We start from the raw sequence: 13,202 nt of genomic DNA, 5'->3' as shown, positions 1-13,202 counted from the left end.
AACCAACATAGCGTTTAAGTGTATAGAGGGTTAAATTAATTATGACACATTAATTAGAGGCAGAAATTGTGAAAATAGCCGATCTACATGCTCACAACGCCTCGCGTTGCGAGGCGTTGTGAGCATGTAGATCTGCTATTTTCACAATAGAACTGTGGATGGATCACTGTACTACATCTTGGTGGTACTACATCTTGGTGGCACCCCGACCCATGATGGACTTCTTAGTGTTTCTCTCAGGTTTCAAAAGCATTATGTAACACTTTGGTCCAAACAGTGCCAACAAAAGGCCAAAACTAGATGCTAAAATAGCAAATATCTCCACCACATCTGCATATTTGCCTGGAGAGCTGATATATGCTGGGATGAAGGCTATCCACACGGCACAGAAGATCAACATGCTGAAAGTGATTAACTTGGCTTCATTGAAGTTGTCTGGAAGATTCCTTGCCATGAAAGCTAGGATGAAGCTAAGGAGAGCCAGTAAACCAATATAACCCAGTAAGACTGCAAAACCAACTGTAGATCCCACATCACACTCATAGACTATCTTATCACTGTGGTATTGTGTGTTTTTATGAGGACTTGGTGAGGCAGAAACAAGCCAGACTATGCAGATTAATGCTTGAATAGAAGTAAGAACCAGAAGTGTTCCTCTCTGCTGCACAGCACCAAACCACTTCATAATGTCTGCTCCTCCAGGCTTGGAGGCCTTGAACACGGCCAACACCACCATAGTCTTTACCAGGATACAACTCACACTAAGAGCAAAACTGATCCCAAACACTGCATGTCTCAGCTGACAGGTCCACATCCTGGGACGTCCAATGAACAGAAGAGAACACAAGAAACACAGTTTGAGTGACAGCAAGAGTTGGAAGCTGAGTTCTGAGTTGTTGGCGCGCACCATGGGCGTGTCTCGATGATAGATGAAGATTCCCAGGACAATGGCAGAGATAAGTGTGCCTAATAATGAGATTGTTGTCAAGGAGATACCGATGCCTTCGTGATAGGAGAGGAACTCCACACTCTTGGGGACACAGTGGTCACGCTGGGGACTGGACCAGGAGTCCTCTGGACAACTGGTGCACTCTGTAGAGTCTGACGAGGAGCAGGGGAGATTAAAGGGACAAGTACGGGCTCACGTTTCACATGTGTTGGCCTCAAATGTACTTAAAAAAGGGGCAAAATGTTTGAAAACAGCAGATCTACGAGCTCACAACGCGTCGCGGAGCTCGTAGATCGGCTGTTTTCAAATAGCCGAGGTATACGACGGTTTAATATGAAATGTATGTCTGCAAAGTAACTAGCAACTAAAGTTTTCAAATAATTGTAGTGGAGTACAGGTAAAAGTGGGTTGGGGGGATCCACGGTCAAGTGCTTTCAATCCGTCAAGTCGTCAACTATTTTTGGAATTTATTTTGGACTTTTGTGTCCAGGATTTGGGTTCACGGCATGTTTGGGTGGGTCCAGGGGGTCCAGGGGATCAAGTGTGACCGTAGGGGGGTCCCAAACCCCACTCTGACACAAACCGACGTGCTGTGAGCTTGTAGATGTGTATTTCTGAATGTCCAAAAGCAAGCGATACGTTATAAAATGTTGCCATAACCGGCCTTACTGGGGAGGGGACCCCCTGGTTTGCCCCCAAGGACCCCTGAGGGTTAAAAGACGCATTTTCAAACCACGCCCCGCCCCCAATTTGCATATGTCGACTAAGCTCCTCCCCTTCGTTTACATACAACCGTCTGCATTTTTTACGCGCTGGGAAACTCATTAGCATAATGTATGCGTGCCACGCCCACACGCATTTTCAAACCACGCCCCGCCCCCAATTTGCATATGTCGACTAAGCTCCTCCCCTTCATTTACATACGGCCGTCTGCATTTTTTACGCGCTGGGAAACGCCACTTAACAGCCTCATTAGCATAATGTATGCGTGCCACGCCCACACGCATTTTCAAACCACGCCCCGCCCCAATTTGCATATGTCGACTAAGCTCCTCCCCTTCGTTTACATACGACCGTCTGCATTTTTTACGCGCTGGGAAACGCCACTTAACAGCCTCATTAGCATAATGTATGCGTGCCACGCCCACACACATTTTCAAACCACGCCCCGCCCCCAATTTGCATATGTCGACTAAGCTCCTCCCCTTCGTTTACATACGACCGTCTGCATTTTTTACGCGCTGGGAAACGCCACTTAACAGCCTCATTAGCATAATGTATGCGTGCCACGCCCACACACATTTTCAAACCACGCCCCGCCCCCAATTTGCATATGTCGACTAAGCTCCTCCCCTTCGTTTACATACGACCGTCTGCATTTTTTACGCGCTGGGAAACTCATTAGCATAATGTATGCGTGCCACGCCCACACGCATTTTCAAACCACGCCCCGCCCCCAATTTGCATATGTCGACTAAGCTCCTCCCCTTCATTTACATATGGCCGTCTGCATTTTTTACGCGCTGGGAAACGCCACTTAACAGCCTCATTAGCATAATGTATGCGTGCCACGCCCACACGCATTTTCAAACCACGCCCCGTCCCCAATTTGCATATGTCGACTAAGCTCCTCCCCTTCGTTTACATACGACCGTCTGCATTTTTTACGCGCTGGGAAACGCCACTTAACAGCCTCATTAGCATAATGTATGCGTGCCACGCCCACACGCATTTTCAAACCACGCCCCGCCCCCAATTTGCATATGTCGACTAAGCTCCTCCCCTTCATTTACATACGGCCGTCTGCATTTTTTACGCGCTGGGAAACGCCACTTAACAGCCTCATTAGCATAATGTATGCGTGCCACGCCCACACACATTTTCAAACCACGCCCCGCCCCCAATTTGCATATGTCGACTAAGCTCCTCCCCTTCATTTACATACGGCCGTCTGCATTTTTTACGCGCTGGGAAACGCCACTTAACAGCCTCATTAGCATAATGTATGCGTGCCACGCCCACACGCATTTTCAAACCACGCCCCGCCCCCAATTTGCATATGTCGACTAAGCTCCTCCCCTTCATTTACATACGGCCGTCTGCATTTTTTACGCGCTGGGAAACGCCACTTAACAGCCTCATTAGCATAATGTATGCGTGCCACGCCCACACACATTTTCAAACCACGCCCCGCCCCCAATTTGCATATGTCGACTAAGCTCCTCCCCTTCATTTACATACGGCCGTCTGCATTTTTTACGCGCTGGGAAACGCCACTTAACAGCCTCATTAGCATAATGTATGCGTGCCACGCCCACACGCATTTTCAAACCACGCCCCGCCCCCAATTTGCATATGTCGACTAAGCTCCTCCCCTTCGTTTACATACGACCGTCTGCATTTTTTACGCGCTGGGAAACGCCACTTAACAGCCTCATTAGCATAAGGTATGCGTGCCACGCCCACACGCATTTCCAAACCACGCCCCCCCCCCCCCCCCATTTGCATAAGTCGGCTTCATTTACATAATTAATGCGTGCGACGCCCACAAAACTCATTACGTTAGGCCCACTCACTCATTAAGTCAGACTCCTCCCTCTTGTTGAAACCACGCCCACTCATTAAGTTAAACTCCTCCCACTCATTAAGTTAGACTCCCGTCTAACTAGCCCCGCCCCTTTTTTATTTTTATTTATTTATTTATTTATTTATTTAGGAAGAAAGAAAGAAAGATAGATAGATAGATAGATAGATAGATAGATAGATAGATAGATAGATAGATAGATAGATAGATAGATTGATTTAAGTAAGCAAGAACGCTATCTATTTATTTAGCCGATAGGCAGAAGCCCGGAATCGGGGGCGGAGACCCGATTCCGGATAAGCGGTTGAAGATGGATGGATGGATGGATGGATGGATGGATGGATGGATGGAAGGAAGGAAGGAAGGAAGGAAGGAAGGAAGGAAGGAAGGAAGGAAGGAAGGAAGGAAACATAGTTGGGGAGGGAAATAAATAAATAAATCAATAAATAGTCTGTCTCGACAGGGGCCTTATATATTAATAATTAATGAAATAAATAAAGCTCCTTTTAGTTGACCTTGTACCAGTGAGCCCAGCCAATGCAGGGGGCGGGGCCATAATTAATTAATTAATTAATTAAATAATCCGTACGCAGTCGGGGGAACAGCCAATGCCGGGGCCAATGTGTCCTTTCGGCCTGGTGCAGACACCTGGGGGTCCCCCAGGGACCTACCTGGGGATCCCTGGAGCTCCGGGGGTCCTTGGAGGTTGTAGTTTGGGAGGTAAGGAGTGTGTGTGCAAAAGTTGGCATGGATCGGGGCAACGGTTGCGGAGATATGAGCAGGGAAAAAGTGTGACGTGTGACGGACGGAGAGACAGACAGCCGGTGGAGGTTTTGGTAGTAAGTGCGACCTGACGGTCGCAATTATGTAATTCATTTATTGGCGTGAGTAAAAGCATCAATACTGCAACATAGATATAGTGGAAATAGCAGATCTACAAGCTGGCTCACAGTGTAGATAGATCTGACTGACTGACTGATTGATTGGTTGATTGATTGATTGATTGATTGATTGAGCGAGCTATTTATTACAAGTATTGCATAGTTTACAGGGGTCTTCTTGGGGGAAAGCTCCTTTTAGTTGACCTTGTACCAGTGAACTGTACTGTCATGAGACTGTAAAGCTTTTCCTATTTTGATTTATTGGATTTCCTTTTAGTTGACCTTGTACCAGTGAACTGTACTCTCATGAGACTGTAGCTGTTCCTATTTTAATTCATTGGGTTTCCTTTTAGTTGACCTTGTACCAGTGAACTGTACTGTCATGAGACTGTAAAGCTTTTCCTATTTTGATTTATTGGATTTCCTTTTAGTTGACCTTGTACCAGTGAACTGTACTCTCATGAGACTGTAGCTGTTCCTATTTTAATTCATTGGATTTCCTTTTAGACCTTGTACCAGTGAACTGTATTGTCATGAGACTGTAGCTGTTCCTATTTTAATTCATTGGATTTCCGTTTAGTTGACCTTGTACCGAATCACGTTTATTATCCATCTGTCTTTATTTTTACACATGCATTCACATTGCATCATCAGCTGCTCAGCAGCTGTTGTTTGTTTTTTTCTTTTTTTTCCCTCTTTCCAAAACCTCCAGACAGACACCGAGGTCTCTCACCACGTCCACCCCGGACATGCGAGCCCAGGCAGCGGCCGAAGGCCGCTGCCCCCCCCCAACCCACTGGAACTAGGTAGGGCGAAGTGAAATAAAACCTATCAGTAGGTCCCCACCGACAGGGGTCACTGATGGCTAGGGTTAGAAAAAACACCAAACTGACACTACACCAGGGGCATACTCTGGAAACAAATTACTGCCTAGTGTAACAACGTTACTAACCGACTTTTCTTTTAAGGCTTGACATTACACCAAATCCTAAATAGTTCCACTGTTCTATTCCAACAGAGTAAATATCTGTACTGTCACTTTAAGAGTCTTTGCACTGGCTTGCTAATGACGCCCCCAGCTGCGCCTGTCAGTGTTTACCTAGGAGAGGAGAGGAGAGGAGACGGCAGGGTAAATAGCTCTATATTGTGACAGTAATCATTGCTATAGAGTGCTTGTTGACAGTAACACTGGTAAATAGCTCTATATTGTGACAGTAATCATTGCTATAGAGTGTTTGTTAAGTAACAGTGTTAAACAGCTCCATAGTGTGACAGTAATCATTGCTATAGAGTGTTTGTTCAGTAACAGTGTTAAACAGCTCTATAGTGTGACAGTAATCATTGCTATAGAGTGTTTGTTCAGTAACAGGGTTAAACAGCTCCATATTGTGTGACAGTAATCATTGCTATAGAGTGTTTGTTCAGTAACAGTGTTAAACAGCTCCATAGTGTGACAGTAATCATTGCTATAGAGTGTTTGTTCAGTAACAGTGTTAAACAGCTCTATATTGTGACAGTAATCATTGCTATAGAGTGTTTGTTCAGTAACAGTGTTAAACAGCTCCATAGTGTGACAGTAATCATTGCTATAGAGTGTTTGTTCAGTAACAGTGTTAAACAGCTCTATAGTGTGACAGTAATCATTGCTATAGAGTGTTTGTTCAGTAACAGGGTTAAACAGCTCCATATTGTGTGACAGTAATCATTGCTATAGAGTGTTTGTTCAGTAACAGTGTTAAACAGCTCCATAGTGTGACAGTAATCATTCTTGTTTGTTCCCCGTAACAGGATATCAAAGAATCCACATGAGGGCAGTGTTTCCATTCTCATGTTTTCGCTGGTGTATTTCTGTCACTTGAACTACGTTGTGTGTGTGTGTGTGTCTCCTGCAGGTGTCAACAGAAGGACCGCAAACATGGCGAGTTGCTGCTCGGAGCAACAGGTGAGACAGCAATAGCATTATCATTTGGTCAGCTAAGCCAGTCTGTGCTAGCATTATCATGTTGAGCTAACCCAGTCTGTGTGTGACATACTGTGCAACAACTGCTCTACCCTGAGTGGAGTCTGGGGGTCCCCAGAAATGCCATCAAGTGGGGGTCCCTAACCTGCTTAACGGGGGGGTCCTTGAAATCAGCTAATAAGTGCAGAGATGATGCTGCTTGCTTCTGATCCGCCCTCCTTTTGAACAAAGCATCACTACAACTCTATCCTTTCTGCTATCAGTCATTTCACTGCTGTCTCCCCACAGCTGTGCGTTTTGGCATTGTTGATGAGATATGATTGAGGACATCTTGTAAACCTGTCCTTTATTAACTACGTTTAGAGTAGTAAAATGTGTTTAAATCAAAGTCCTTTGTGACGTTTTTATCACTGTTGATACATAATGCGCGTGTCGTCGCAAGACGGGTCCCGGGACCCGTTACATTGAAAACCTAGCAACGTCGTCGCTCTAAAGTGTCTGTCCACTTGGGGCTCCTTGCTTTGAGACGCACTGCCTTACCTTACAGGTCAAGCTGCCGGACTTTGAGGACCTGAGACGTCATTTCAACAAAAAACAGTGGAGCGAGCTGAGGGAGATTGACAAGATCAGATATGCCAACATGAAGAGCAACCACCTGTTTAAGCTCTCCATAGGTAATGTTAAAAACTGTTTGCAGGTAATGGTACAAATATGTATTTTGCCAAGCAGAGTAAATACAGGTGTGTTATTTAAACATCAGGCAACCACTGGGATTTGGATAGAGTGCCAGGAATGTGCTGTCGTGTTCTAGAACCCAACCGTCTGTCTGTCTGTCTGTCTGTCTGTCTGTCTGTCTGTCTGTCTGTCTGTCTGTCTGTGTCTGTCTCTCTCTATCTCTCTCTCTCTCTCTCTCTCTCTCTCTCTCTCTCTCTCTCTCTCTCTCTCTCTCTGCGTTCTCTCCTCCTTTCTCCTTCAGGTATCAAGTCCCAGCCTCCAGACTTCATGAGGAGTCGCAACAAGCGCATCCAAACCCCCCCCTCACCTCGGCTCTCCTCCTCAAGTGAGGAAGAGGAGAAGGATGAAGAAGACGCGGAGTGGACTCCTTCCGTGTCTGGTAATCCCACACGGTTGCCATAGTCACACTACTGTACACGATAGTAAAGTTGAGCTGGTGGAGTGTGACTGCTTTTTCATAAAGCTAAATTAAATCCATAACAGTAATATAGTATTGTTAAATCAACAACGCCTGGGGCTTGGTTTAAACAGTCAACCATATGTGACACATCCAAGCTGTGTCTTCTTTTATTTATTCCATCAAATATGCTGTGTTCTAAATCCATAACTTTAGGTCAACATTAGAATGAGCTGCATTTGAATGTCCACATGAACACCCGTCTTCTCCGTCTGTGTGTTGTGTCAGGTCGACAGAAAACACTGTCAGTGCCCCCCAGTGACAGAGAGCTGAGAAAACTGCCCAAGGTCGATTACACCGAGGAGGAAGAGCCAGACGACGAAGAGTACTTCTGTGAGTACTTCCATTCCGTCTGCTCAGTTTTTTCTCTCACACACAGTTTTTGTCTCTTCTCTTCTATACTTTGTACAATGTTTAGTTGTATATGGCATACTTTGTAACACACTTCACCTCTTTGTTCTCTGTCTGTCTGTCTGTCTGTCTGTCTGTCTGACTGTCTGTCTGTCTGTCTGTCTGTCTGTCTGTCTGTCTGTCTGTGTGCGTGCGTGCGTGCGTGCGTGCGTGCGTGCGTGCGTGCGTGCGTGCGTGTGTGTGTCCATCCAGACTGTGACCCGTGTAAGGTGTTCTTCTTATCTCACTGTGAGGAACACGGTCCTCCTGTGTTCACGGTTGGTCGTACTATACGTCTCGGAGTTCCTGACAGAGCCAGGAAGACTTTGCCCAAGAGATTCCAGGTAAAACTATGTACATATATTCTGTACATTACACACAGACACTGTCAATGTACATAACTTTTTATACTATCTTGATATCTGTTGATCTCTCTCTCTCTCTCTCTCTCTCTCTCTCTCTCTCTCTCTCTCTCTCTCTCTCTCTCTCTCTCTCTCTCTCTCTCTCTCTCTGTGTGCAGATTAAACGTTCACGCATCCCGAATGCAGGTCTAGGGGTGTTCTACAAGGGAAAGCATCCTCTTGATGTGGGGGCTCACTTTGGGCCCTATCAAGGAGTCAGGACCTCCAAAGAGGAAGCTGAGGAGAGCGGATACTCCTGGGTGGTGAGTGAGTGAGTGCGTGCGTGCGTGCGTGCGTGCGTGCGTGTATCTGACTGTCAGATACATGCATGAAAAAAAGAAAGTTAAATAGGATCTTGTCAGATCTACAATGAAGGACACTGCTTAGTGAGTAGTTATATGGTAACCAGGGATTATGTTTTTAAGTCATACATAATATCATATCCTAAATCGTTACATCTAGTTTAATAGACGTTTTTATGTCAGTAGGCAATACTTATAGATAAATAATGATTGCTCTCTCTCTCTCTCTCTCTCTCTCTCTCTCTCTCTCTCTCTCTCTTTAGCTTCGCAAGAAGAAAAAATATGTCTACATTGATGCCAAAGACGAGACCAAGTCAAACTGGATGAGGTTAGATATAATTCTCCTGAAATAAAGTACTTGATTTCTCTCCCTCATGTGAATGTGTCTCCTATACCAAAGCATTTCCTATGAGGCACGGCTTTTAACTGGTTCCAGAAAATGTCATCGTATAACACCCATTTTAGCTTTTAGTCTTGCACTGTCCTACATTTCAGACCTACCTGTCTCCTTGCTGACTCTTTGCCCCGTTTTAAATCCCTTCTGAAAAGTCATCTCTGTAGAGCTGCATTCAACCCTCGGCACTCTTGATTTGTGTGTTTTTCAGGTATGTCAACTGTGCTCGCTATGAGGAAGAACAGAACCTGGTCGCGTTCCAGTTCCGAAAGGCCGTTGTGTATCGCACCTGTCGCCCTGTTAGAAAGGGAGAAGAACTGCTGGTCTGGTACGGGGATGACTACGCCAAGGAGCTGGGAATCATCTTTGATAAGATATGGGACCAAAAGAGTTCTGATAAAGGTAGCCGTCTGTCTGTCTGTCTGTCTGTCTGTTGAATGGAACCCGTCTAAATGACTTACCGACTGTTGATTTATACGATAGAGATTAGTTAGTCTAGTCAAATACTATCAGACTAATCGATGTGTGAATTATACATAGATATATAGAGATATTTTGTTTTTTTGTGTGCTAATATTTATCTACAAAATTACTACTATACACACGTTCAGTCAATTTACCCATGTCTTTCAATCCGCGAAACTCTGCTCTGAATTTTGACAAGGAGACAGTATTTCAGTTGTTTACATGAAATTTGCTCGCTCGCTCAACGCTCGCTCACTCACTCACTCACTCACTCACTCACTCACTCACTCACTCACTCACTCACTCACTGCACTCACTCACTCACTCACTCACTCACTCACTCAATCTCTGCCTCTCCCTCTCTCTCAGAACCGGGGCCCCAGTCTTCCAAGGCTAAGATCCAGTCCTCCAAGACTCGGACTCAGTCCGCTACTCAGACTCAGGCCTTCTGCTGTCCTGAGTGTCCGTACGCCTTCAACTCTCAGCTCTTCTACCACAAGCACTTGAAGAGGAGCCACAACGACCTCTACTTCCAGATGCTGAGAAGTGGACAGATCCCCCCAGCAGCGCAAGCCTGTCGGCAGCAGCACGGCCCCAGCAGCTCTGCTGAAACCAACTTGAAACAAGGACACACTGGACACTCTGGGGGGGGGGAACCTTTAGGTAACCCCAAGACACGCCAGCTTGTTCATACCAGAGAGAGACCCTTCCAGTGTGAACAGTGTGAGAAGACGTTCACTCAGTCGTCTCACCTCAAGAGCCACCAGCGTACCCACACAGGAGAGAGACCCTACGGCTGTCGGCAGTGTGAGAAGACGTTCACTCGGGCAGGTAACCTGAAGACGCACCAGCGTACCCACACAGGAGACAAACCCTACCACTGTCAACAGTGTGACAAGAGTTTCAGCGAGGCATGGAACCTGAAGACGCACCAGCGTACCCACACAGGAGAGAGACCCTACAGCTGTCGGCAGTGTGAGAAGACGTTCGCTATGGCAGGTAACCTGAAGACGCACCAGCGTACCCACACAGGAGACAAACCCTACCACTGTCAACAGTGTGACAAGAGTTTCAGCGTGGCAGGGAACCTGAAGAAGCACCAGCGTACCCACACAGGAGAGAGACCCTACGGCTGTCGGCAGTGTGAGAAGACGTTCACTCGGGCAGGTAACCTGAAGACGCACCAGCGTACCCACACAGGAGACAAACCCTACCGCTGTCGACAGTGTGACAAGAGTTTACGCCATGCACATCACCTGGCGACGCACCAGCGTACCCACACAGGAGAGAGACCGTACCGCTGTCGACAGTGTGAGAAGAGTTTCAACGAGCCGGGACACCTCAAGACACACCTGCGTATCCACTCTGGAGAGAAACCCTACCACTGCCAAGAGTGTGAGAAGAGTTTCAACGTTGCAGGTAACCTGAGGACACACCAGCGGCGTCTCCACTCTGCAGAGAAACCATACCACTGCAGACAGTGCGGCAAGAGTTTCGCTCTGTTAGATCACCTGAAGAGTCACCGGTGTCTCCCCGCAGGACAGAAGCCTTTCCACTGCGCACAGTGTGGCAAGAGTTTCACGCGCTCGGCTCACCTGAAGAAACACCAATGTGTCTCTGCTGCTGCTGCTGCACTCGATTAAAACCTTCTCTGGCCTTTTGTTTAGATTTAGTATGAGCGTGCCTTTGTGTGTGTGTGAGCATACAAAAGATACAAAGATTAGTTTCTGTTGTTTTAGTTTCTGTTGTTTTATTAACACTCAAATACCTGGAACGCGCCCGAGTCGTGTTAGATTTGAACCACTTTAATCATTATTTTATGCTTTAACTATTGAAAAATAGCAGATATACAAGCTCGCAGCGCGGCACCGAGTGCCGCGCTGCGAGATAGGCCTAAATGGGTTAATGATCTGCACAACGGTAGGGCTTCTCCCCTGTATGAATGATCTGTCACCCCACACAGCAGTAGGGCTTCTCTCCACTGTGAATGTCACCCCACACAGCAGTAGGGCTTCTCTCCACTGTGAATGTCACACCACACTGGACACGGCAGTAAGGCTTCTCTCTTTGCCTAGTACGGAACCTTTTCCCACGCTGGTCACAGCTGTGAGGCTTCTCTCTCTCCGGTGTGAACTCGGACAGTGGAATGACAGTGACATTGCATTAATTATAAAACATGTTTTCCCCCCACACTTTCCTGTGATCACAAAATAAATGTTTTTTCTACCGTGGCTCCCTTGTTGAGTGTGACCTTTAATTCATCAGCAATCAAATGTGTCCATTTGCAACGATTAAAACCATGCAGAGAAAACAGTGTTGTTGAATTTATCTATGTGTATCTACTACATCGGTGGTTCTCAACCTGTGGGTGGGGTCCCACAATTATTTTGGGGGGGGTCCCCAGATGATTTAATGTGCAACATTGTTTTCTCACTCAACAGTAAACAAACCAACATAGCGTTTAAGTGTATAGAGGGTTAAATTAATTATGACACATTAATTAGAGGCAGAAATTGTGAAAATAGCCGATCTACATGCTCACAACGCCTCGCGTTGCGAGGCGTTGTGAGCATGTAGATCTGCTATTTTCACAATAGAACTGTGGATGGATCACTGTACTACATCTTGGTGGTACTACATCTTGGTGGCACCCCGACCCATGATGGACTTCTTAGTGTTTCTCTCAGGTTTCAAAAGCATTATGTAACACTTTGGTCCAAACAGTGCCAACAAAAGGCCAAAACTAGATGCTAAAATAGCAAATATCTCCACCACATCTGCATATTTGCCTGGAGAGCTGATATATGCTGGGATGAAGGCTATCCACACGGCACAGAAGATCAACATGCTGAAAGTGATTAACTTGGCTTCATTGAAGTTGTCTGGAAGATTCCTTGCCATGAAAGCTAGGATGAAGCTAAGGAGAGCCAGTAAACCAATATAACCCAGTAAGACTGCAAAACCAACTGTAGATCCCACATCACACTCATAGACTATCTTATCACTGTGGTATTGTGTGTTTTTATGAGGACTTGGTGAGGCAGAAACAAGCCAGACTATGCAGATTAATGCTTGAATAGAAGTAAGAACCAGAAGTGTTCCTCTCTGCTGCACAGCACCAAACCACTTCATAATGTCTGCTCCTCCAGGCTTGGAGGTCTTGAACACGGCCAACACCACCATAGTCTTTACCAGGATACAACTCACACTAAGAACAAAGGAGATCCCAAACACTGCGTGTCTCAGCTGGCAGGTCCACATCCTGGGACGTCCAATGAACAGAAGAGAACACAAGAAACACAGTTTGAGTGACAGCAAGAGTTGGAAGCTGAGTTCTGAGTTGTTGGCGCGCACCATGGGCGTGTCTCGATGATAGATGAAGATTCCCAGGACAATGGCAGAGATAAGTGTGCCTAATAATGAGATTGTTGTCAAGGAGATACCGATGCCTTCGTGATAGGAGAGGAACTCCACACTCTTGGGGACACAGTGGTCACGCTGGGGACTGGACCAGGAGTCCTCTGGACAACTGGTGCACTCTGTAGAGTCTGACGAGGAGCAGGGGAGATTAAAGGGACAAGTACGGGCTCACGTTTCACATGTGTTGGCCTCAAATGTACTTAAAAAAGGGGCAAAATGTTTGAAAACAGCAGATCTACGAGCTCACAACGCGTCGCGGAGCTC

The 13,202-nt window shown here is 46.3% G+C and overlaps 1 protein-coding gene across 1 annotated transcript; it reads left to right on the top strand.

Moving 5' to 3' along the window:
• Window positions 1-5,513: 5,513 nt before the first annotated feature.
• On the top strand, window positions 5,514-11,161 carry LOC308288904 (uncharacterized protein; the record flags this gene model as incomplete). The annotated part of the gene is made up of 12 exons (XM_080730378.1): window positions 5,514-5,543; window positions 6,307-6,356; window positions 6,922-7,048; window positions 7,351-7,488; window positions 7,795-7,899; window positions 8,170-8,300; window positions 8,477-8,620; window positions 8,923-8,987; window positions 9,265-9,455; window positions 9,888-10,517; window positions 10,602-10,874; window positions 10,977-11,161. Exons 2-12 carry the CDS (start codon window positions 6,330-6,332, stop codon window positions 11,159-11,161), a joined length of 2,016 nt encoding a protein of 671 aa, XP_080586504.1. The 5' UTR covers window positions 5,514-5,543; window positions 6,307-6,329.
• Window positions 11,162-13,202: the final 2,041 nt, after the last annotated feature.

Source organism: Nannobrachium achirus, assembly GCF_963921795.1.
Source record: "Nannobrachium achirus genome assembly, chromosome: 7".
Taxonomy (NCBI): Eukaryota; Metazoa; Chordata; class Actinopteri; order Myctophiformes; family Myctophidae; genus Nannobrachium; species Nannobrachium achirus.
The sequence above is the reverse complement of the archived record's forward strand: the minus strand, read 5'-3'. Positions and strand labels throughout refer to the sequence as shown.